This window comes from Dendropsophus ebraccatus, chromosome 14 (assembly GCF_027789765.1).
Source record: "Dendropsophus ebraccatus isolate aDenEbr1 chromosome 14, aDenEbr1.pat, whole genome shotgun sequence".
NCBI lineage: Eukaryota > Metazoa > Chordata > Amphibia > Anura > Hylidae > Dendropsophus > Dendropsophus ebraccatus.
This window is the reverse complement of record NC_091467.1, coordinates 10,022,771-10,049,156: the sequence shown is the minus strand read 5'-3', so window position 1 is coordinate 10,049,156 and position 26,386 is coordinate 10,022,771. Positions and strand designations below refer to the sequence as shown.

General features: G+C 46.7%; 1 protein-coding gene across 4 annotated transcripts; it reads right to left on the bottom strand.

Annotated features, from left to right (window-relative positions):
* Positions 1–25,072, bottom strand: NCOA6 (nuclear receptor coactivator 6). 4 transcript variants are annotated; one of them, XM_069952144.1, is made up of 16 exons: positions 25,022–25,072; positions 21,434–21,545; positions 21,085–21,336; positions 19,730–19,885; positions 17,318–17,440; positions 16,762–16,893; positions 15,069–15,866; positions 14,605–14,754; positions 12,060–13,104; positions 11,118–11,141; positions 10,791–10,900; positions 6,831–9,521; positions 4,745–4,813; positions 4,074–4,101; positions 2,263–2,399; positions 1–1,223 (listed from the first exon to the last, which is right to left on the bottom strand). In XM_069952144.1, the coding sequence occupies exons 3-16, from the start codon at positions 21,299–21,301 to the stop codon at positions 1,177–1,179; spliced, it is 5,727 nt and encodes a 1,908-aa protein (XP_069808245.1). In that variant the 5' UTR covers positions 21,302–21,336; positions 21,434–21,545; positions 25,022–25,072; the 3' UTR covers positions 1–1,176. The 4 variants fall into 4 exon arrangements, with proteins under 4 accessions (XP_069808245.1, XP_069808247.1, XP_069808246.1 ...); XM_069952146.1 differs by lacking the exon at positions 4,745–4,813; XM_069952145.1 differs by lacking the exon at positions 11,118–11,141.
* Positions 25,073–26,386: the final 1,314 nt, after the last annotated feature.

Sequence of the window (26,386 nt, the reverse complement as noted above, 5' to 3'; positions counted from 1 at the left end):
ACACCATGTTTAATAAATCTCCCCCCATCTCACAAAAATCCCTTTAAAGTGACATTGTCCCCTCCTTTCCATATCAGGAGTTCTCAGCACCATTCTTTATATTTCATATCTTACCGTATAAAGGATTTCTTGGTGGTCTCTCGCCTCAAAAATGCATGTTATTGCTGATGGGCAGTGCCGTATGGGTGGGGCTTAAAGGCCGCGGAACCCCATATCTAAACACACATCAATGCCATGCATCATTCCAATCTAGGCCCCACCCCCTCTGCAGCCATTGACATGGGCCAATTTAGAGGTCTAGGCCTCGGCCCTCTAATTCGTCAGTCACAGAGGGGGCGGGGGCTATGCCTCTAGGACGGCCCATTCTGATGATGCTGCGGAGAGGGTGGGGCCTAGACGCTAATGACATAGCAGAAGGGGCGAGGCCTAGATGCCGATGATGTCATGGAGGGGGCAGGGCCAACAGCAACGATAAGGGCGGTGATATCCACGGCCATTAAGCCCGCCCCTATGGCACTGTGTACTAACAATAACATGCATTTTTGAGGGGATAGACCAAAAATAAATCCTTTATACGATAAGAAACAAAGCTTAAGAATGGTGCTGAGAACTCTGTACATGGTAAGGGGGGTCTATATCACTTTAAATCAGGGACGGGAAACCTTTAACCCTCTGGCTGTTGCAAAGCTCCAATTCCCATCAATTCCGAAAGGCTGTCCAGGCATGATGGGAGTTGTAGTTTTGCGACAGCTGGAGAGCCAAGGTTCCCTACCCCTGATTTAGAAGCCTTCATGTAGGACGGCAAAAACATTTCATCAAATAGATCAGTACGGGTGACAACAGATATGGGCCAGAAGTAACGGCCATGTCTGTACACTTATGCCTCAATAAAGTTTTCAATTCATTCAAAATAGCTGGAATCACTTTTACGATACTGCCCCCTAGTGGTGCAGGTAAAACGGTGCGTCCGGATGAGGTCAGGTATAGCGGAACTGGGATCCACAGAAGCAGGAAAAATAATTAAAACCAATGAGAACTGTACAAGCGTATTCACCTCCAGTCGATAAAAAAATAGAGAATATATCACAGCTCACAAACATATACATATCTGTCAGCAGATTTGTATAAAAAAGGGGGGGGAAATAGGAGACCAAAAAAACAAACAAAAAAAAAACGTTACTTGGATTTTCTCCGTTTGGGTTGAGGGGGGCTGGCTCCAGATTCTGCAAGAAACACAGCAGGTTTATAACAGCGTCGCTAAGAGGAGGATACAGAACAATTGTCACTAGTTTTAACCACCACAGGCATAGTAAAATTAAAGGAGTACTCCGGTGATAGTTTTTTTCCCTCCCAGATCAACTGGTGTCAGAAAGTCATATAGATTTGTAATTTACTTCTATTTAAAACCCTCCAGTCTTCCAGTACTTATCAGCTGCTGTATGCCCTGCAGAAGGTGGTGTATTCTTTCCAGTCTGACACAATAATGGTGTCTATAATATGACTTCTATATTCTGCTGTAGAGCGCTATGTAGTAAGACTGGTATCAGATGTAGGTATATTGTATATTCTGTTATTAGACCAGTGATAGGGAACCTGTGGCCCTCAAGCTGTTGGCTGTCCAGGCATGATGGGAGGTGCAGTTTTGCAATAGTTGGAGGGCCAAAGGTTCCCTATATAGATTGCTCTATATAAAAATCTCCAGTCTTCCAGTACTTATCAGCTACTGTATGTCCTGCAGGAAGTGGTGTATTCTTTCCAGTCTGACACAGTGCTCTCTGCTGCCACCTCTGTACATGTCAGGAACTGTCCAGAGCAGTAGCAAATCCCCATAGAAAACCTCCTGCTCTGGACAGTTCCTGACATGGACAGAGGTGGCAGCAGAGAGCACTGTGTCAGACTGGAAAGAATACACCACTTTCTGCAGGACATACAGCAGATGATAAGTACGGGAAGAGTGGAGATTTTTATATAGAAGTAAATTATAAATCTGTATAACTTTCTGACACCAGTTGTTTGGGAGTGCGGGGAAATCACCAGAGTATACCTTTAAGTATCATTTCATTTCACGGTATTCATACATAAGCACTGTTAGGCCACATGGTCTAGCATACCCGCTAACCCCCCATTCTTAAGTTCAGGTTAGTGTACCCAAGAAGACTCAATGAAGCTTCTACAATGCAAAAGCCGCTGATCACACACAAGATCATATACCCCGCTCATTCTAACACAGCTACTGGGAATCACTTGGCCGCTCTCCTTCACCTTTCGTTGAGCCGGATGCAGAGCCGGGACGCGCTGACCGCTTTCGCTGTCCACTTTCTGCGCTATCTTGGGGCACAGGAAACTCCTCCACTCTAGAATTTCTTCGGCTGGGAGGACGAGACCGCTCCGCTGGTTCACTAGAGGGGAAAAAAGAATGCGAGACTTCATAAGACGCTGGCAGAGGAGTGACATCCTGAGGAGGAGATCTGCCGTCCTGTCAGCAGCCACTTTATATTCATGTAACTAATGTATTGTTTCATCAGCAAGAAGATATCCTGGACCAGGTTTGCGAAGGGAAATGTCTCTATTGGGGGATACACAAGAGCGTGCAGTCAAAACCTGCCATACTTTATTAACCAATATGTATTGTAGATCCTCAGCTCCGAGAATCGCATAGAGCAGTCACGTCAGACTCTGGCCCGCGGCACCTGTATTATTGGCCCGCCTAGGAAATCAATTGATTTCCTAGAGCTAGCCTGCCGATAGGACACACAACATATTATAATATGGGTGGTCTTCTGGACCGTCCATATTATAATCTGTTGCAATGTGTTTAAGGGAACCTGTCACCCCTAAATGTCCCCCCGAACCCACCCTACCCCTGGATACGGCCCCTGGGGTGACAGGTTCCCTTAACTTCTAGGCCGCAGGCTGAGTCGGCTCCACCCCCTTCTTTGCTCCAGGTACATGAGCGCGGGCAGCCCTTCTCTACTGGCAGGCTCTTCTCTACAGGCAGCAAGAGGACCACCAGCAAGAGGCTACTATACAGGACACTATTGTTGGGGCGATGGCTACTATACAGGACACTATTGTTGGGGGGCTGGCTACTATACAGGACACTATTGTGGGGGGCTGGCTACTATACAGGACACTATTGTGGGGGGGATGGCTTCTACATGGGGGGGATGGCTACTAGATGGGGCACTATTGTGGGGAATGGCTACTATATGGGGCACTATTGTGGGGGATGGCTACTATATGGGACACTATTGTGGGGATTTACCATATCATTTATCATAGTGAGAAGCCCTTGGTGACACATAACACTCTGACAGTGCCAGGAACGCTGCACGCCGCTCTGAAAGTTCCAGATATGCTGCTTGTGCGCTTCAATGAATATTAAGGTAAATATAAAGGTTGGCCCGCGACTTTGTTCGAGTTCTTAATTTTGGCCCACTGTCTATTTGAGATCGACACCCCTGGCATACAGCCTTCATCAAGCTTACCAACTTAAAGGGGTACTCCAGCTATTTTTTTTCTTTCAAATCAACTGGCATCATAAAATTATTTAGACTTGTAATTTACTTCTATTGAAAAATCTCCAGTCTTCCAGTACTTATCAGCTGCTGAATGTCCTGCAGGAAGTGGTGTATTCTCTCCAGTCTGACACAGTGCTCTCTGCTGTCACCTCTGTCCATGTCAGGAACTGTCCAGAGCAGGAGAGGTTTTCTATGGGGATTTGCTGCTGCTCTGGACTGTCCTGACATGGACAGAGGTAGCAGAAGAAAGCACTGTGTCAAGACTGGAAAGAATACACCACTTCCTGCAGGACATACAGCACCTGATAAGTACTGGAAGACTGAAGATGTTTAAATTACAAATTTACAAATCTATATTGATCTAAAAACATTTTTTTCCTCTGGAGTACCCCTTTAAACCCTGCTTCTTTTAACGATCGGTTGGGGTCTGAACACTCAAACCCCAACCCCAAAAGTTATGATGAGTAAAGTTTTTTTTTTTTATATGACAAATACGCTTTAAGTCGCCAAAACAAGAAAGACAAAATTATAACACCATAAAGCGGCACCCACCTCTCCATAGTGTCTTGTGACTCTGGATCTAAAAGAAAACAAATATATATATGTCAGTATGTGATTCTACTAATACTTTACATCCACTGTGGAATGAAGAAGATGTACAATGTGCGGACTACATGGCCCAGAGACCTGCTGTCAGTCCTGTTTCCTGACCCCTAGTGACACCATGGCCAGCCATTCCCTTCGCTTTATGGACGGCCACATAGCAGTTACTATACTGTAGAGGGGTCAAACAGGTATGGCAAGAGACAACGGCCATGGAAGAAATATGGAGTGGACACTGCCCCAGACTACATGGTGGAATTCACCTCCGCTCATCTCCTAGAGGAATAAGAGATGACTGGCTGCTGAAGTCCAGTATCAGTGATGGTATGTTAAAGGGGTAAGAAAAACATGGCCACTTTCTTCCAGACACAGCACCACTCTTGTCTCTTTGGTGCAGGTTTTGTAATTCATTCCACTGAAGTAAATGGAGCTTAACTGCAAACCGCACCTGACCTGGGGACAAGAGTGGTGCTGTCTCTGAAAGAAGCGGCCATGTTTTTGTGGCACTGGATAACCCCTTTAAGTAATGGATGTTAAGGTAAACCAAAAACCTACAAAAATTATAAAAGGATACGGCGTCTTCAGGGCAGGGAGAAAGCGTTAGATGACAGACGTCTTACCTACTATGTCTGGAACAGTTTGCTTGTCACTGACTGCTCCTTCCTCCTGCCCCGTGGTCTCAGAAGGAGCTTTGTCAAGGGAAGGTTAACAAAGAGAAGAAAGGTATTGAAAGCAAAGAAGCCACCAAATGGACTTTCATCAATATTCCAAAAACATAGAATAATGAGGCTGGTGTCCACTCAGGAGTCAAGAGGGAGGAGGGGGCAGCCGTGCCACGTGTTACACATGGGAGGGTTGTATTACACAGCACAATATTAAAGGGAATGTGCCATCTAAATTCTCCTTTACTGATTAGAGTCAGATACTAAAACTTGTTCTTTTATTCTAATCTCTTTCTATTTTCTCACTGTATTTCTTTTATTATTTCCCTTTTTGTACATTGTTATGGGGGTGGCCATCTTGCCTGGGCTGTTCTTAGCAGCATTTAGTGACATGCTTTACAGCAGGACTCATGGACATAGACCACAATAGACAGACTCTGACCCTTATGATGAATGTGGGGGCAGAGAACAGCAAATAATCGTTCAGCTTTATAGGCCCCTAGGGAAGGCCATACAGGAGCGGAAGAACCATGTATTTAGACAGGTCAGAGCCACAGGGCAAGTCAGAGTCCACCACCGGGTGGTCAAATAAGAGTCTCACAACTCAAAACACTTCAATGTATATACTATTTCTTTTTGTTTTTATGGTCTCTTCATATCCACCTTGAAAGTGTCACCAGTGTTAGACTATCTTAGTGAGAATTCGGATAAAATTAATGTGCAATGTTATAGGGGTTGTGCAATGTTATAGGGGTTGTGATTGATGACGACACTCGGCATTTGACTCTGGAGAAGTTGGGTGCCGCTCTAGGGAGTTCTGGAAGACATGGATACAGTCATAGGCCATAGGCTGCATCCATGTTTTACTGGTAGCCCTAGGGCGGCATCTTACTTCTCCAGCCGCTGTTGGGGTTCGGCAACATTGTCTGAACATGGATCCAGCCTATGACCTGTGACTGTATCCATGTCTTCCAGGACTCCTAGGGCTGCATCCAACTTCTCCAGAGTCAAATGTTGAGCGTTCAGGTTCAGAAAACATTGCCGAACTTGAACAGTTTGGTGAGTCCGCACAACACCTGCAAATAGATTATAATATTATAATAGAAAAACCCCCTTTATGTTAAAAAAAAATTGAAACTGATATTTGTTTCAACAAAATCATATGTAGAGGGTGTAAGGGCGTGTTCACACTATGGTATCAATGGCAAAATTCTGCTCGGAACTCCTACCCCCAAATCCCGCCTACCCGCAAGACATACCAATTCTTTGAGCGGGGAGGCACGGGGAGGAGCGAGGCCTCTATTTGACAGAGATACCAGACGGGATCCAGCGCAGAGTCCCGAGTGGAACTTTGGCGCCCATTCCGTAATGTGAATGGGCCCTTATGGTTAGAATGGTCACGATTTTCAATAACTCTGCTTGCTGTCCTGGTCATGTGATGGACACACAACTCCAGGGCTCATATGGTTACAGGACAGGTATAAGAGCTGCGTCACATAGCCAGGACAGACTCTCATCCCCTGTAAACAATGACAGCTCCTGTAGAATTAAAGTGGGGGTCTGTCTTGGTGACGTGGCAGAGAGCTGGGCGAGAACATGGATAACTTGTCCTTCCCCAAGCTCGTTTTAGATCCAAACACCCGGACCGCGACCAATCAAACTTCTGATACAGTATCTTAAGTAGGAAGAAAGATGCGGCACTCACTGAGTAATATCTACTTCTTAATTGATGGTAAAAAACTACAATGGTGGGAGGGCTGAGTGCCGCCTCTTCTGTCTCGCTAAGATACTGCGTTCTGGATTGGTATACCTGTATCGGCACCTCTTGTGCACAGTACTTGTCAGGTGCGGTGCTGGATCCACCTGTGTGGATTTGTTTGCATAACTTTTGAGAAGTTTCTACAAGATGTCAAAAGTTTTTTTTTTTTCAAAGTAACAGTGCCCATCAAAGGCCTAAATACAGAGATATAACATTGTAGTAATTGTCAAACTCTTTATATACTGTTACAATATGGCAGCAAAAACCCAATGACATGTGGCCTACCTGTTTCTAAGATCTGTTCCGGAACGGTTTCATCAAAGGTGGTGCTAATCCTTTCTGCTAATGTGGCTTCACTGGTCTTATCGGCCAACAATAAGGGATCAGGAGACGGATAAGTCAGAAGGTCGACAGGAGGAGTGTTAGCTATTGGACCCATAGGATCCATGGAGAGAGCTGAAGTGCTACTATTCTCAGCAGAACCATGAGCGCCTTGCGGTGTGCTTCCTCCGGTGGCATCACAGCTTTCAGTAACCGAGCCGGTTGCCTCAGATTCGCTCTTCGTAAGCTGGCTGTCCATGTCCACTTTGGTAGAGGCGGCCAAGAACTTGCTCGTAGAGGCGTCCAGGTTGTTGTCAAGTGTCGGCGATGCCGTTGACTGTAATGGAGCAGGGGGACACAATTCTGGAGATTTTCCCAGCTGGGGGCTGACGTCTTCTGAGCTGCTCTGTGTCGTCGGCAGAGGTGAAGAAGACTGGGAAGGAGTAAACTGGGTTGTGCTTTCTACTGGGCTTATAAGGCCTGGCCGGGTGACTGGAGGGCCAGAGCTATTACTGGTAGGGGCAGAAGAAGTAGGTGGCCCAGGGAACTGAATGTTCTGGGAAATATGCAAAGGTCCAACAACCGCAACAGACTGAGGCATCAGGTTAGTGTTGGACGTAGGTATATTACTCTGCTGAGACCCTTTCATTACTTGGATGATGGATGAAGAATTAAAGAAGACCGGAGTGATGAACTGCGGACGACTGCTAGTCTGAACAGCAGCCTGTCCTTCAGATACAATAACCTTATTTCCAACATTCGGCATCGTAACCACAGTAGGTACCAAAGTCGGCTGTAGATGAGTAGACATGGGGGCCGATACACTTGCAGACGTGGTAATGGGATTGGATGTTACAAAGACGGTGATCTGGCTTGGAGGCAAAGAGCTAGAAGCAGTAGCAGGGGCGGCAGGTCTCTTCAGTGATGCGGCAGGGAGGTTCAGGTGTACGTTAGGATTGGGCTCTGATGTATCAAGTCTTGGTGGAGCAGGATTAGGCTCTATGTACTGGGTCGGGTTGGTTATACCTTGGGCCTCTTTATTAAGTGCATCTCCCGGCAAGGCCGCCATATCTACTTTTGCCTCTTCTGTGGGTGTCTGCACGAGGGGCGTCTCATGGACTGGATTTGGGGATTTAATATTAGGGGTGTTTGAATGGTCAAGTAACTGACTCAAAGAGGTGGGAGCATCTCTCATGGCCGGAGAAATGGCAGGGATATCGTCAGCACTCGGAGGCTTTGGGACGTCTGTGTACAGGGAATCTTTCTTGGGAAGTTCTTTTGGGGGGGACATCTTCACGTCTTGGTGGACACTTGCTTTGAATTCTGGTGTCGCCTGTTCTTTAGGAACCATCTGAGCAGTCTGTGCATCACTCTCTGGAACCACATTAGGACTGTCTTTCATCTCCTCGGTAAGGACAGCTGTACTTGGTATAGAAAGAGGAGGATACTGCCCGATCGGTGGAGCTACTGCCGGGTTCTGGACTGACACTTGGCCAGTCACCATGTTCCTCTGCATCTCCCCACCATGGAGGACACCGGGGGGTTGTGCTCCTCCAAGCATCATTTTAGCAGTCTTGGAATTCTGCCTACCGGGGCTCGGTGTTGTTTTGCGACTTGACGCGGGGCTTGAACGTCTGCTGTTGCTTGGACTCGCTCGCTTGCTACCACCGGCATTTGGTGGTTTTCCTGAACCATTATCCATCTTGTTTGCATGGGGCCCAAAAGGCTGACTGTTCACAGTTAGGCCAGGTGGAGCCTGACCTATGGCCTTTAGGGTAGTCGGGTTCAAACCTTGCTGATCAAAACCTCGACTTAGCGTAGGTCTGGGAGGTAATGGGATGTTGATCTGAGGAGGGAAGAGGCCAGCTATAGAGGCGTTCAGTCTTTCTGGGGAAAGGCTAATCTCTGACGGTTCAGTGCTAGGTGGGCGGTTATTGGGCGTCTGTGGGTAATATGGTCTGGGGCTGGCTCTATTCGGGGTCTTAGGCCTCGATGTCTGTGATGGAGTCTGAACACTTGGGTAATGGTGCCCATGAGATCCAGCCATAGTGTTGGCGTGCTGCTGTTGAGGGCTTGTTCCTTGACCCAGAGACATCGCAGAAGCAGTTCCTGGCTTAGCACCAGACATCATCATTGGATTCTGAGAGATAAGCAAGTGAGGTGCCATGCCGCCCTGGGGTCCAGACGTTGCAGGGAGGTCGGGGATGTCAGGAAGGGGAGCTGCGGAGGATCCTTCACCTAGAGGGGATCCGGACTGATTCTGCCCGCTTTCTGGGAATCCCATCTTTCTACCATTGCCTCCTAATGATGCATTGGACACCATAGACATCCTCTGCTTGTCTGGAGAAGGTGGTATAGAGCCGGAACCCTGTAAATTTACCATAACGGGCAGGTTACCACCTTGCTGCATGGGCATCCTCTGCACATCAGAGTTCATAGCTGCGCGGGGGTTGAAGACGTTCTGCTGTAAGGAAAGCTTCACTGGTTTTTGGTCTTGTTGCTGTTGTTGCTGCTGTTGTTGTTGCTGCATCATCAGCATCATCATCATTTGTTGTGGAGGGGTCTGCCCACTCTGACCCTGCTGCTGCCCCAGCTGCAACAACTGCGGAGGGATCTGCTGGAGTTGTCTCTGCTCCATCCCCTGCGCTGGATAACCTGTAACGAGATTGGAAAGAAAAGAATCCATTTAAACGTTACAGACTTGGGAGAAGAATCAGCTTTTACAAAGTTTTATGGTCAAAGTGAATCTGTGTTCAGATTCCCACCAAAACCACAGGTACCGTTCATTGCAAACATTGAGTCCTTTCCCGTCGCAGGGTTCAAATTGCAACTGGTGCCGTCTTTGGGGGGTAAAAAATGCTGTTTTAATCTGGAGGTAGTGTCAAAGAGGTGGAGCCTAAAGTGACCATGCTCAAGGCCTGCAACGCCTCTCGGGTCTTCCACCCCGCCCCTCCTCCTCTTTAGCGATGCCCCCAGGCAGGTTTTTTCCTCTTTGGCGCCACAAAAAATTTTGCAAGTAGAAGAGGCGCACTGACATGGCCAGGCTCTTTGGTCTATGCTCTCTTCAGGAGGAAGAACAGAGGTGTAGCAGGCCTGGGGCACGGACGCTCTAGGCCCGCCTCTTTGACACTGCTCCTTCAGATTAAAATAGTTTTACCCCAAAAAAGACCCCAGGAAAACTGTGCACCCTGTGGTAGGAAAGAAGGGGGGGGGGGGGGGGGTTAACCCAGGATTACAAGGTAACTTACTGAAACTTAGGCATAAGGGTTCGCTTAATCGCTTATTAATTTTAGTGCCTCTTCTTCCTTGAAGGGGCACTAAGATTTTTTTCATTTTTTTTAAACATGTTTTTATTAGAATTTTCAGGTATAAACAGAAAAAAGAATCTCATCAGACAGTCAGAAGTGCAATAAAACAATAATACAATGGTGGACTAAGATTTTAATATGCAATCCCAATCTTGGAATAATGGAGCGGAGCAGAAGTTTTCTATGGGGATTTGCTGCTCTGGACAGTTCCTGACATGGACAGAGGTGGCAGCAGAGAGCACTGTGTCAGACTGGAAAGAATACACCACTTCCTGCAGGACATACAGCAGCTGCTAAGTACTGGAAGACTGGAGATTTTTTAATCAGAAGTAATTTACAAATCTATATAAATTTCTGTCACAATCATTTTAAACACATTTATATATTTTAATATATATATTTTTTTATTATTATTTTTTTCCCCCCCTCCGGAGTGCCCCTTTAAGTCTTCCCTGTAGGCAAGGGTGGAAGAAAATGGTTACAAAATAGGAACAAAAAGGTTAAGATATAGGAAGAGTGCACTATAAATAAACATGTCATATCATGTATAAACAAAAACTCCTAGGCCAGGCCTAGATACATACAAGAGAACCTGTAGATGTCTGCACATTCTCACCTGGTGGCCTGTTTGTAAAGTCTGAAAGCTTCTGTCCAGCTTCCAGCGTTCCCAGTTGCTCACCAACCATCCCAGTCTGATCAGAGTCCTCCATGCGGGGCTCACCGGTGCTGGTAAGAAAGACAAGATGTAATATACCTCCCTTTTGAGGAATGTCCCCCCCATCCCCCACAGATATCACATGTAGGTAGCCTTATCATCTAACACCCCCGGGGAGACCCAGTCAGGGGGACAACCTCCCTCCTCCTCCTCCATGTATACACTTAGGGGACACAACTTGGTATGTTTTGCACTGGAACGTACACGATGGAGGGATTATTGCCTCACCTGTTAGATGCTCCTTGTCTGTTTCTGAGTGTATTAAAAAAAAAGGGGGAAAGACAAAAAAAAAAGTTTTTTGTTCTTTGTTAACATATATACTAGCTGGTCAGTGAAATGTTAGGAAAATATTAGGAAATGTAACTGACCTGACATAACTGTAGGGAAAAAAAGTGAAGGGCTATGCAACAGATGGAAACGTTTGACAACGTTTTAAAGGGACAGCAATGCTTTATTTAAATGGGTAACTTTTCTTCTTCCAAATCAACTGGTGTCAGAAAGTTACACAGATTTGTACTTCACATCTATTTAAAAATCTCTGGTCTTCCAGTACTTATCAGCTGCTGTATGTCCTGCAGGAAGGGGTGTATTCTTTCCAGTCTGACACGGTGCTCTCTGCTGCCACCTCTGTCCATGTCGGGAACTGTCCAGAGCAGGAGAGGTTTTCTATGGGGATTTGCTGCTGCTCTGGACAGTTCCTCACATGGACAAAGGTGGCAGCAGAGAGCACCGTGTCAGACTGGAAAGAATACAACAAGGCATACAGCAGCTGATAAGTACTGGAAGACTGGAAATAAAAGTAAATGACAAATCTTGACAAATCTTTATAAATTTCTGACACCACTCGGTTTGAAAGATTTTTCTTTTCTTTTTGCTAGAATACCCCTCTAAGGGGTACTATCTAGTATACTGGGTATTACATTGATTTATACTGGGTATCACAGAACCTGGCTTGCCTAACCCTAAACAGCCCTATGTCGTTATAGGGGTGAGACCTTGGCCTGGTTAGGTCACCCCATTTTTGCCCAGGGCATGTTGAGGGCTGTATAGCACCTGTTACAGTATATTCACGATTTTCCAATTTTTCACGTTACAGACTGTTAAATCAGTTTCCGCCAGGGGCGATAACTAACATGTAAACCTCTCTTCTCTTTTCCCAGCTCTCCTTACCTCATATGCTCCTCTCCTTGCTGGTTCTTCTTCTTCCTCGGCGGCTTCTTCTTCTTAGGTTTGGTGGCGTTGTTATTTTGTTTGTTGTTCATGCCGAAGTGTCCCGCAGAGATGTCGCTCTGCAGCAGGTTCACCAGGAGAGGGCTGGTCAGGGTGACATCTTTGTTAATGGGAAACGCTGGGTTCTGACCACAGCCAAGCTGATTCCCATTCCCGCCTTGGCCAAATGCGGACGCGAAGGGTAGGCCGTGGCCCGCAAAGTGTTGGCCACCGTTCCCCGGCATGTTCTGCAAGTGTTGTTGGTGCTGTGCAGCCATGTTCCCTTGTTGCTGCATAGAAATGTCGTTCAGCATGGCGCCCAAGTCGCTGCCGGGCTGGGCGGTGGTTTCAGCATGTTGTTGGAGATGCTGGCCCGGTCCAGTCTGTCGAAGGACCTGACCCTGCATGTTTGCGTTACCGCTTGCCGGGCCCTGTTGGGACACAGTCTGTGCTGAGAACTGTAACATGCTGTTGGTCAGACCAGGGGTCGGCCCCCGTACTATCTGACCGGGTCCTGTCATCACACCCGCCGGGTTCTGGTTAGTAAATGCTTGTTTATTGCCTTGCATGATCTGCTCCATCACAGGGTTCTGCTGCATGACGGCCTGACCCTGCGGCACCATCATCTGGTTGTGTGGGGGAATCATCTGCTTAGGAGGCGTCATTCTCTGAGGTGCCTGAGATGCCCCCAACATCTGTCCCTGGGACATGAGTTGGTTTCTTGAGAGTACCAGCTGTCCCTGTGTATTTAAAGGAGCTTGTCCTTGAAGGTTCACCATCTGACCCTGGGAGGATATGATCTGCTGGTGCATGCCTAAAATCTGAGATTGCGGTCCTTGTTGTGGCTGACCGTGTAAGCCTCCGATATTGACTTGGTTCACCCCGCCTCCACCTGTCTGCTGGTTATTCAGGTTGTTGTGAAGTCCTATCAGATTGGCCTGCATCAGATTAGGACCCCCGTGGGCACCTTGCATTTGATTATGGGAAGATCCATTTGTCTGACCACCTAAGAGGGACACAAAATATAGCCATCACTTTTCAATCCTGAGCCATGTGTATGCAATGTAAGGCAGGGATGGGGAACCTGTAGCCCTCCAGCTGTGGCAAAACTACAATTCCCACCATGCCTGAATAGTCAAAGCTAAAGCTTTAGCTGTCCAGGAATGATGGGAATTGTAGTTTTGTAAATGCTGTTAATAAACATCTTTTCTGATTTAGGCTGGGTTCACACTGCGCTTTTGCAATCCGTTTTTCTTCATCAAAAAAAAAAAAAAAAAAAAAAAAAATGAAAAACGGATTTAAAAAAAAAGGATGCTTTTGTGTGCATCAGTTTTGGTCTGTTTTTCCTCTGACGTCCATTATAAAAAAAATTGGCTATAGACAGAACGCATCCTTGTGTGTGTGTGTGTTCGACCCGGTTTTGTTTATGCATAAAAAAACGAATGCTTTTTTAACCTTTTTTTATTTATTTTTTTTTAGAATCGAAGTCAATGGAAAAACGGATGAAAACTGATGCACACAGATGCTTCCATTTTTACATCAGGTTTTTTTTTTTGTATAAAACCAGACTGCAAAAATGCAGTGTGAACCCAACCTTACATTCACCCGCTACCTGCGGAAGGCTCTACATGCCAAACATCCTTTTGCTGTGATCATTATAACTGTAAGTCCGGTTGTGGAATATGAGTGGTGGGCGGAGTTTTCTGCTTCTCATGAATATTCAGGACTACTGGGCTCATGCACATAATGGAGAGGACTACTTAGTGTCCATGTTATTCAGGAGGATATCTCTGGATCAGCTGCACAGAACAATGTAAGTGATACATCATTCTGTTCAGTTTCTCTGTCACTAGTTTATGCTACCCTGAGATAGGACGCCATAACCTACTGAGAGAGTCTCTATAACTTGCCAGTTTTGGTTTCCTAACCGCATCCATTGCCTGCAAACAGGGGAACCCTTGACTTGCATCTAGGAGACACTTATGGCATCCCCTCATCATGCAAAGATCATATGCTTGGGAAACTGGCAGCGGGGGAGCAGTGGGCTGGGTAAGTACACCTTTTTTTTTTTTTTTTTTTTATTTTCTCCTTGCTGACCAGAAAAGTCCCTTAATAATGGTTCCTCTGTGATGACGACTGTGTTATGTTTAGCATCTATTTAAACGTCAAGAGGTAACGACTGTTACGGTAGATGGTTTTGTATTGGGGGGGGGAATAGCTCAATATTTCATAACTGCCTTTTACATATAAGTACAGTAATGAAGCGTCAGCCCAAAAAAGTGAGGGCAAGCCTTTCTACCCCCCTATACAAAGGATGGCCTAGTCCACATCAGTAGACACAATTTGAAATGCATGTACATAAACAGTGTAAATTTGCAAATTAAAACCTTCATTCTGATTATATAAATCTATTGTTAATCATTACAGTAATTTTCTTGTGTTTCCAATGGTAAAACTATTGCTTGTGAGATGGGACTCGTCGGTGTACGACCGGCGTGAGGCTTACCTGCTGCTTGTCCGGAAGGGTTTGTCTGCGGCTGCGCTGCTGCTGCACTGTTGGCCGGTGATCCGGCAGCGCTGGGAGGGGTCTGTCCCTGCAGAAAATTGGCATTGGTTTGTCCAGCTGGGAAACCTGATGGAAGCCGTTTGGGGACGCCTTAAAACATAAAGGAGGAACAGTGCACATAAATCCAAGGTAATGTCTTACTACGTTTAATTTGCATTTAAAGCATCAATAAATAACAATAGGACACATACTAAAATAACTACACATAACTGTATTTTCCTCATACTTTTCCATAGAACCCTATTTTAAATAGTAAATGTTAAAAGGGATTGTTCACCAATTTTTTTTTCTTTTAAATCAACTGGTGCCAGAGATTTGTAATTTTATTCTGTTAAAGTCTATGGGGTAATCTCCTGCAGCAACACCGAGCTATAATGTACACACCATTAGACTGTATCACATACCTGTGTGGATAATTTGTGGACCCTGATTTTGCTGCATCATAAAGTTTCCTGGCGTGCCTCCCTGAGGCATCAAGCCGCTGCGTCCCGGAGAGCTTACAGGCTGTTGCTGGAACCCCTGAGGCAATGTGCCGCCCTGTCCCGCCCGTGGTCCCATGGCCTGTTGCTGTGTTTGGTTCACTGTAGGGGAGGAGGCAGGAGAGCTTTGCTGAAAGGAGGAAGGAGATGATGCAGGAGACTTGGAAAGATGGGGCTGCTGCAATGGAGTGAGCACCCGTGGAGGTGCCCCCTGCATTGGTTTCACTGGAGGTGAGCTGAACTGATTGGAACTGGCCATGGAAGGGAAGCTGGAGTGAACCTGTGATGCCTGCTGGCTGCCAAATGGGTATGGAGGTGGGGGGTGAGAAGGTGTTTGCCCTGTGGACAGTGATGGCCTCTGAGGAAACTGCTGTTGTTGCTGTAATGGACCTCCACCCAGACCAGATTTCTTCCACTGTTGGTTGGAGGCCACTGTCCCCATACTTGCTTGGGCTGGAGGAGGTTGCAGAGCTCCTGATGCCAGCTGATTCCAGCCTGGGGGCACAGGGACTTGTGCAGGGGTTGCAAACGCAGGACGGAGGCCTTGGGATACTTGCTGATGTTGGGGTAGACGAGCCTGCTGCTGAAACTGCTGAAAATTGGCTGGATTGACTGGCCGGTTAGTAACAACACCCTGCATGGGGTGCATCTGGGGAACCAGGGAACCAGAGGGGTGACTCTGCGGCTGAGCGTTCAAACCGGGAACAAAGGGATCCATAATATCTGATGAGAGAAATGTGGCATGAGCGAATTGGCTAAGACGAGGAATACAAGAAAAACTAAAGAAAAAAAACTAAATATAAATATAAAATTCCCAAAATAAAGATTTCCATACACCTTACACTTTTGAGGTTTTCCAGGAGAAAACAATTGGATTGGCAGAGTGTGGACGCATCTGCCAATCAGATGTTTAGTGTTTAGATAGGTGGCAATTGTTTTTTCCTGGACAACCCCTTTAATACTATATTTCTAGAATTTAAAGCGACTCTGTACCCCGCTTGTACCATCGGATAGCTGCTTTTAATCCAAGATCTGTCCTGGGGGCCGTTCGGCAGGTGATGCAGTTATTGTCCTAAAAAAACAACTTTTAAACTTGCAGCCCTGTGTCAAATTGGCATGGCCTAGAGTGTGTATGCCCTAGGATTGCACCACCTCTCCGTCCCTCCTCCCCGCCCTCTTCATCATTAGGAATGCCGCTGGAACATTTTCTCCTATTCATCACTTGTCTGAACACTTCACATGGGTTGGATCATTAAGGCCCCTGTGCAGTGTTCAGACAGGTGATGAATAGGAAAAATTGTGAAGAGGGCGGGAAGGAGGGACAGATGGGCATCGCAAGCCTAGGGCACGGACACTCACTCTAGGTCACATCAATTTGACACAGGGCTGTAAGTTTAAAAGTTGTTTTTTAGGACAATAGCTCCATCACTTGCCGAACAGACCGCAGGACAGATCTTGAATTAAAAGCAGCTATCCGAAGGTACAAGTGGATTGTGGGTACAGAGTCGCTTTAAGTCGTGTCCTACTGGAGAGAAATCATATCAAAAGCAGCACAAAGCCAAAAGCACCAACGGCCCTAAACAAGCAGATGGCAGAGAGGAAAAAAGCCTTGCTCTACCTTGTTGTAAAGAAGGCCTGGGAGTTCTTGGCTGGAGCTCAGCGCTTCCACTAGCAGCCATCATAGCTGATGAAACATGTGGGCCCTGGGACATCATGGAGGCTGTTGCCGGGTTGTTCATCCTGACCAGGCCTGAGCAGTAATAGACAAAGAAAGATTAACAATTTGTAGGACAATACCCAGAAAATCCCTCTCAGCAGCTGTAGGGCTGAAGTCAATGCATCATCTGGTATTTGTTAAAATCAAATAATAATAATTATTATTTATCTTAATAATAATATAAATAAATATTAAGAAACAATAATATTATTATGATTAATTATAATAATAATAATAATAATAATAATAATAATAATAATATAAATAAACAAGAAAAATAAGAAAATAAATAAGATAAGATAAATAATAAGATAATATTAATGTTATTTTTTTATCTATTTATTCATCTTATTTATCTTATCATTTTTATTAATAAGTAATCATGATAATTAATTATTAATATTATTATTATAATAAAGCTGAATGCAGAGGGGGGCACCCTGGAACGGACACATACCTGCTCTATTTTGCACAGCAAAGCTGGGATCAATCCTCATGGTGTTACTTGCTGCCACTGGGCCGTTCATCCTCACCTCTTGAGCAGAGTTTTGGGGTAATACCAGGTTAATTGCCCCCTCTCCTAAAATATAAAAGAAATAACAAATCCATTTATTCAGACAGTATCAGCACATGGAAACCAAGTTATATAAAAGGTCAGAACTTCTTGGGTTCCAGTTTTAATCCGTAATGATCACCAATGTATTAACCTTAAAGTGTCACTGCCGTTTATTATTATTTTTTTTTTGCAGAAATCAATAGTACGGCGATTTTAAGAAACTTTGTAATTGGGTTTATTAGCCGAAAAATGCATTTTTATCATGAAAAAGCAGTTTGAAGCTCTCCCCCCTGTCATCATTGTTCTCTATGGAGAGTGGAGGGGTGGAGGGAGATGAGGAACCAAAACAGGACAACAAAGAGTTAATTTACAGCTACATCACCAAGTTATCTCCTCTGAGGTCAGTACAGACCACTCTGACCTCTGAATACAGGCTGTCACACAGGTCCCACTATGTAATCCTTTGTTCTCTGTTGGCAACTAAACTCCCTCCTCCCCTCTCCATAGATTACACAAGGCACGTCTGATGCAACAAGACGAGATTTCCTGATAATGAGCAGTGGATGAGAGAGAGGGGGGGGGGACCTGGGGAAAGTCCTTATAAATGCAGATAATGGCATATTTGCCTAATAAACCCAATTACAGAGTTTCTTAAAATCTCCTGGACTATTGATTGGGGGGGGGGGGGGGTCACCAGTATGTTACAGCTGACACCTTCCTGCCATTACTGGGAGCAGACTTGAGTCTGATTTCAGGAATTTAACCCCGTGCATGCTGCGATCAATAATGATTGCAGGATGCACAGCTTTTAAACTTCCAGCCCTGTGTCAAATTGTTGTGGCATAGAGTGTCTGTGCCCTAGACCTACAATGCCCCCCCTCCCCGTCCTCCTTATGACTAAGAATGCCCCAGGAAGGGTTTCTCCTATTTATCACTTGTCTGAACACTGCACATGGGCCTTAACGATCCAGGTGATGCATAGGAGAAATTGTTCTAGAGACATTCCTAATGATGAGGAGGGTGGGGAGGAGGGATGGAGGGGCATTGCAATCCTAGGGCACACAGACTCTAGGCCACGCCAATTTGACACAGGGCTGCAAGTTTAAAAGTTATTTTTTAGGACAATTACTGCATCACCTGCTGAACGGACCCCAGGACTGATCTCGGATTAAAAGCAACTATCAGATGTTACAAGCAGTTTGGGGAGGGTGGGGGTCAGATTCTGGTCTCTCTGCTGATTGAGTCTGTCTCACTCTATGTGTAGAGCACCGATCTGACTGATCAAAGCTATGCTGGAAGACAGCACTGATCACTATGTGCAATCCAGTGATCCAAAAACTTTAAGACATAGTTTAAACGTTTCAAATAAAAAAAAAAAAGTTTGATAGCACTGCAATGAAGCGATGCGCGGTGGGCGACCAACGAGTTCACAAGCACCATACTTTACCTAAGCATTTTGCAGGGCTTCTCCTGCGCTCCTGCTTCCTCCCGGTCCCGAGCGCAGCAGCAGCTGCAGTGCGGCCTGTCTTAGCTGACAGACCGCTCAGCCAATCACTGGCCAGAATTGCCGTGGGCAGTGATTGTCGGCTCAGACAGGCCGCTCCGAAGCTGCTGCTGCGCGCAGGACAGGAGGAAGAAGGAGCGCAGGAGAAGACCTGCAACATGCTTAGGTAAAGTATGGTGTTTAAACGAGTGCTGCAAGGACATCGGTAACGATGTCCGTGCAGCCCTTGCTAAACAATTATCAGGCCGTGTAACAGGCCCAGTAAACGAGCGCCGATCTAGCAGATCGGCCCGTGGAATAAGACCCTAAGACAGTGATTAGTCTTGGTCAGGCTGAGCAGGTTGTCACTGCGGAGACGAGTCCGTCTCAGAAGTAGAGGTGGGACTGTTCAGCCGGTGACCCAAAGATGATGTTGGAGGATACAGGGTAGTGCGGAAAGCCTGCTGATGTTCTCTCCAAGGGTAGCAACATATTGAAAGTATATCTGAGCGGAATACCCCTTTAATGCATGGATAATAACCTTGTAACTAGTTCTTCGTATTTAAGCCTGGTTAAGGCATCGACTAAACTGATGCTTCAGATACTAACAGTCGCTAAGTCGCTCATCACCCGTAAATGGAAGCAGACCTCTCCTCCATCCTGTGAGGACCTGTTAGGATCATAGACATTAGGGGTCTTGAGCGACTTACAGCATCTCTGAACAACCAACGTCCATTATCTGACTTAGTTTGGGCTCCCTGAGAGGCATACTGTGCACGCGCTGGTCTACCCAACTGATCGCATAGTGACCCTGTAACACCCGTTCATACCTTCAATCTGGACAGACAGAATTCCTAGATCTCTCAGCTGCTGGTTGTTGCCTTGAGCAAGAAGGCGCAGACGCTCGGCCGCTTCTCTGGGGATGTTGAACGTCACCCGAACACTGTTCCATGGCTCCACCTTCCTAAGCTTCAGTCGGTTGGACTCTGCATAATGAATACAGTAAAACTACTTACTGATATATCCACTAATAAACCTTCCATACAGTGATCAAAGCCAAATGGCCCATTCTACTAATTAGGCCGTATCCACAGGTCCGTCATGTACCGGTTATATACATCTGTATGCTGGATGTAGATCACGTACTGTCACTTCACCTCTTAAAGCGGTTGTTCAGTAAAAAATGCTTTCTTTCAAATCAACTGGTGCCAGAAAGTGCCAGAGATTTGTAATGTACTTCTATTAAAAAAATCTCCAGTCTTCCAGTACTTATCAGCTGCTGTATGTCCTGCAGGAAGTGGTGTATTCTCTCCAGTCTGACACAGTGCTCTCTGCTGCCACCTCTGTCCATGTCAGGAACTGTCCAGAGCAGCAGCAAATCCCCACAGAAAACTTCCTCCTCTAAGAGATTTGAACATGCCTGACCATTCCTATTTCTTTCGATATGGAGGAGTGTGTAATAATACACATCACTCAGCCTCCTTTATGCCAATGATCAACCAAGTGTGCATACACCTAAAGATTAGCTCAAAAGATGCGATCATCGTTATGCAAACAAATTTCCGTCAGTCGTTCGATCGTTGCTGCATACACAACGGAAGATTATCACTTAAAGGAGAAGTGCGGTGAAATTTTGTATTGTATTGCCCCCCAAAAGTTATACAATTCTCCAATATACACTTATTACGGGATGCACTTACTACTGGATATCATGGTGATGTCACTTCCTAGATAACATGGTGATGTCACTTCCTGGATATCATGGTGATGTCACTTCCTGGATATCATGGTGATGTCACTTCCTGACTCCCAGAGCTGTGCGGGCTGTGGCTGCTGGAGAGGATGATGGCAGGGGGATGCTCAGTGTCTCTCCAGTGCCCTGTGTCCCCCTGCCATCATCCTCTCCAGCAGCCACAGCCCGCACAGCTCTGGGAGTCAGGAAGTGACATCACCACGTTATCCAGGAAGTGACATCACCACGTTATCCAGGAAGTGAAGCCTTGACGCAGTAGTAAGTGCAGGGAAAAAAGCACTTTATAAGCATTTCCCGTAATAAGTGTATATTGGGGATTTGTATAACTTTTGGAAGGCAACACAATACTTGTTAAAAAATTTCACTGAACTTTTCCTTTAAATACAAACGATATACGATTTGTTGCATGTAATAGTCCCTTGTGGTTCTCACCCATGCTGATTAGATCAGGTACTCCTTGTAGAATTCTCTCTAGCTTGCACTGTAAGTCTGTATCCTCTATGTTCCCCTTGAAGGCTACGTATATTATGGAGCAGCTGTCCTCTGGCCGCAGCTCATCTTCAATCCCGGAGTCACTGTCGGCCTCGTGTTCTGACGCAGAAGGAGAGAGAGGTCTTAGCTGGATGTCACCAGGGTCTCCCAAGTCCATCGCTGTGCTTCTCGCCACAGTCTCCCTCAGATTCTCTAATGGGAAAAGACAAATGGAAATGACATTTTTTTTCTTCTGCCGTGTAACAACTTATTCTTCTAATCTATGGAAATCAGCTCTAGGATCTATTACCCCCACAGCTCCCAACGTGTCTACGTCTCTACACAGCGCACGTTCCTTAGAAAGGAGGCGGCAGAAGACATCTTCAGTCTGATCTATAAGCTGGAGCTCCCCCGATGTTGTCCTGGAAAAGATGAGAGCAATACACAAAGATGAAAGGGGAACGCTGGCGAAAATCTACTTCTGTCGAATCAACAGAAAGTTGACATACATATAGATACAGATATAGATTTGTAATTTACTTCTATTTAAAAATTTTAAATCTTTCGGTACTTATTAGCTGCTGTATGTCCTGCAGGAAGTGGTGTATTCTTTCCAGTCTGACACAGTGCTCTCTGCTGCCACCTCTGTCCATGTCAGGAACTCAGTCAGTAACCTCCTCCACTCTAAGGCGGGTAAAACAGGCGCAGGTCCAAGGGGTATTGTGATATAAAATATCATAAAATTTATTAAAAGAATTATGCCAGCGACAAAACGCGTTTCGAGACCGGTCCGGTCTCTTTATCAAGTGTCTAATCATCATGTCAGGAACTGTCCAGAGCAGCAGCAAATCCCCATAGAAAACCTCTCCTGCTCTGGACAGTTCCTGACATGGACAGAGGTGGCAGCAGAGAGCACTGCGTCAGACTGGAAAGAATACACCACTTCCTGTAGGACATACAGCAGCTAATAAGTACTGGAAAATTTGAACTTTTTAAATAGAACTAAATTACAAACTTTATAGTCAGTAGCACATTCTGTATACACGAAGATGTTCTGCTGACCAATTGTACTGACAGTGTAAGTGTCATTTATAACCCCCCTGAAGGGTCATTCAGGTGCCACAGGAACAGGGAAGCAGCACTGTGTGGTTGCAAGAGGCTGCGGGGGATCAGGGAGCAGGTGAGTATGACTTTCTTTTCCTCAGGTCACCCTGACACAGGTATTTTTGAGGGGGACTGGATAACTCTTTTACACTTTAGTGGTATGCCCAACATCAAAAGTTATTCCCCCTCCACATGGGGATAACAAGCTCATCAGTAGGGCCAACAGCTGGAATCCACACCGATCCCACATGCTCTATTCATTCTCTATGAGGCTCCAGAACTTTCCCCGCTCTGCAGCTGATGACGAAGGTCAGAACAATATACTGCGGCAGAAAGGGGAGAGTGCCTCATCAGGGCAAGTAAACAAGGGTAACAGGGAGCCAGTGGGCTGGGTGAGGTGAGTATTGTGCAATTTTTTAAATAAAAGAAAAAAATATTGCGGGCACTCACCACTTCGGTCTGATGAAGCGCGCATGTGCGCGATACAGCTGTGACTGCAAGTGCTGACGAGTGCTTGGCGTACGCGCCCAACATGAATTTTACCTGGCAATTTTGTTGTTTACCACACGTGGAATAAAGACTGTGCACAGAAAGTGGTGAGTGCCCACAATCTTTTTTTCTTCTAATTAAAATTTTGCATATGTACTACCAAGTGGTTCTATATGAGGAGCACCTCCACATTGCACAGATCCACATAGTCCTGTCCTGCACCGAACTGGAAGCCTACTAACTAGATAGTGCCAGTGAACTTGTTCTGTTTTGGATTCTCCTGGAATATTGTGTATTTTTATCATTCACAATACCCTTTAAAGGGAACCTGTCACCCCCCGTGCCGGGGTGAGAGGCTCCCGACCCCCCCGTTAGAGCCCCCTATACTCACCTAATGCCGCTGGGTCCCGCTTCTGGATCCGGTCGGGTGACGGAGATCTCAGCCGCTGCAGCCCGGCGCGCGCGCTGAGAGATGAGTCCAACGCTCATAGAGAATGACGGAGCGCTGGACTCTCCTGTCATTCTCTATGGGTGTTGGACTCATCTCTCAGCGCGCGCGCCGGGCTGCAGCGGCTGAGATCTTCGTCACCCGACCAGATCCAGAAGCGGGACCCAGCGGGATTAGGTGAGTATAGGGGGCTCTAACGGGGGTCGGGAGCCTGTCACCCGAACGCTCGGTATTTGATTAGCTGGGGCTGCTGAACTTGGATAAAGCTCTAAGGTTGTCTGGAGAACATGGATACAGCCAATGACTATATCCATGATTTCCACATAGCCTTAGGGCTTTATCCATCTTCAGCAGCCACCGCTAATCAAATGCCGAAAGTTCGGGTTCGGATGGACTCCAGCATGCTCCAGGTTCGCTCATCTCTAATTACCAACCATGCAACCCCCATTGGCTTAAAATAGAGGTGGAGCACATTTGCGGAGTACTTCCAGAGTGACTGTGGACTTGGCCTCTGATCCGGCAGGTACCCTTCAAGTCAGACAGAAGAAAACTATGCAAAGCGGTGGCCTCTTCATAGTATAACATCAGCGCTGTCTGTAAAGTCTGTACCAGGCAGAACACAATCACATGCATCTAATGGTCAGATGGAGAAATCCTTGAAAAACCGTAAAGTGGGGACGGGGAACCTGCGGCCCTTCAGCTGTCACTAGTATACAATTCCCATCATGCCTGGGCGGCTAAAGCTTTGATGGGAGGTGTAGTTCTGCAACAGCTGGAGGGCCGCAGGTTCCCTATCGCTAATTCCCTAATATACGCTATATCTGCATCTGATACCAGTCTCACTACATGGAGCCCTTCAGCAGGACATAGAAATCATATTATACACAACATTCGTGTTCTCACTTTCCAGCCTGTAGCAAATAACTGACAGATGGGATCTGTCCGGTTGCCATGAACACAGTGACATGTTTTGTTAGCTCTGTACAGAATGAGCACAGATCATGGAGAAGCCCTTTAAGTGACATCAGGAATAGGGGCGTGGCTAACAAAGTAAGGGCACAAACAGCCAACCGGGCACACGAGGCCTGCGGGCACCACCCTCACACCTGGCACCCGCCCCTCACACCTGGCACCCGCAACTCACACCTGGCACCCGCCCCTCACACCTGGCACCCGCCCCTCACACCTGGCACCCGCCCCTCACACCTGGCTCCGCCCCTCACACCTGGCACCACCCCTCACACCTGGGCTCCGCCCCTCACACCTGGGCTCCGCCCCTCACACCTGGCTCCGCCCCTCACACCTGGCACCAGCTCTCACACCTGGCACCGCCCCTCACACCTGGCACCCGCCCCTCACACCTGGCACCCGCCCCTCACACCTGGCTCCGCCCCTCACACCTGGCACCAGCTCTCACACCTGGCACCACCCCTCACACCTGGGCTCCGCCCCTCACACCTGGCTCCGCCCCTCACACCTGGGCTCCGCCCCTCACACCTGGCTCCGCCCCTCACACCTGGCTCCGCCCCTCACACCTGGCTCCGCCCCTCACACCTGGCACCTCATGAATGTTGCAATTTTTTTTTTTTATGCAAAGTGAGTGAATAGTGGGGTTTGAGTGCTGAGAGCAGTGAGGGCTGTGCAGGCCATGCAGGAAGCTGCTGCATATACAGAGGATATAGTGACAGATATATGGCCCACACTGTGTGTATACACAACTAGACAGCGAGTGTCCTCTACAATGCCTGCACTCCACTCAGTATTGCAGCACCAGCCCACTCGTGTCTTCTCCGTGCACAATGCAATGCTACAGGAAGGCTACAGAGCTCCTATATCCCCAAGCAGAGACTCCCTCACCTATTACCGGACACCGGGCTCCTTCCGCTCCCGGGAACAACGAAGAAGCAGCAGCGAGGCCCAGACTGTACCACTTTGCGCGCGAAAAGGGATGGCCGTGCGAGTCAGTCTTACCAGAGAGCCAGAAATGGAAAGCAAAACACGGCCAGAACACCCCCGCTAGAGTGGTACGGCTCTGCCGACCAATCAGGAGCCGCGTCGTTACGTCATCAGTTGGTTCGGCGCTGGACCGGGGTGGCGGTGTGGCTTTGTGCAGGAATGGGCGGAGCTTGGCACAGAGTGGAGGAGTGAGCCTTCCCCCCGATGTGCGACAGTGCCGTGCGGTGACCTCTGCTGGGGACACCTGGCCGTGATCACTACAGCCTCCCCCGATGTGCGACAGTGCCGTGCGCTGACCTCTGCTGATCACTACACTGTATGTTATAACACATGGTAATCTAGACCAGTGTAGGCATTATCTAGGCTTTTAACCAGAGCTGTGTCTGCAGTCTTCCAGTACTTATCAGCTGATGTATGTCCTGCAGGAAGTGATGTATTCTTTCCAATCTGACACAGTGCTCTCTGCTGCCACCTCTGTCCATGTCAGGAACTGTCCAGAGCAGCAGCAAATCTCCATAGAAAACCTCTCCTGCTCTGGATGCCAGATCCTTAATGACCTGCAGGGCCGCCCTTCATGAGGTGAGGGGTGTCGTGCCTCAGCAGACAGTAAGGCGACTTGTGATCCGCAGGAGACGTCATTATCAGCTGTAATTTATGATCAGTTATAGACACCCTGACATGTTGGGGTATACTCACCACTGGGGGCGGCTTCTGTTTCAATAAATTGTGTGAGATGAGGAAATCACCATTGTTGCTTACACACACACATACATATACATATACACACACACACACACACACACACACATACATATACACACACACACACACACACACACATACATATACACACACACACACACATACATATACACACACACACACACACACATACATATACATATACACACACACACATACATATACACACACACACATACATATACATATACACACACACACATACATATACATATACACACACACACACACATATACATATATACACACACACACACATACATATACACACACACACATACATATACATATACACACACACACACACACATATATATATATATAAAACCACATTATATAATATGACTGGAACTTATTACATTTTCCATAGATTTCACCAGCAGCCATATGTCCCTAGCTTATTGTGAGTAGTCTATGTGTGATGTACATCGGAGTTTAACAACTTTGCTTCGTGCTATAGCCCCTTTAAAAAAAAATTGTTAGCAAGTGACACAATGGCTCTTG

Bases quoted from the DNA above. Each gene is read 5' to 3' on its own strand.
- NCOA6 (XM_069952144.1), bottom strand. From the start codon at position 21,301: ATGGACTTGGGAGACCCTGGTGACATCCAGCTAAGACCTCTCTCTCCT. The intron at 19,886-21,084 runs GTGAGAACCACA...TTCATTATGCAG, and splicing joins ACCTGATCTAATCAGCATGG to AGTCCAACCGACTGAAGCTT. The intron at 17,441-19,729 runs GTATGAACGGGT...TTTATATTTTAG, and splicing joins TCTGTCTGTCCAGATTGAAG to GAGAGGGGGCAATTAACCTG.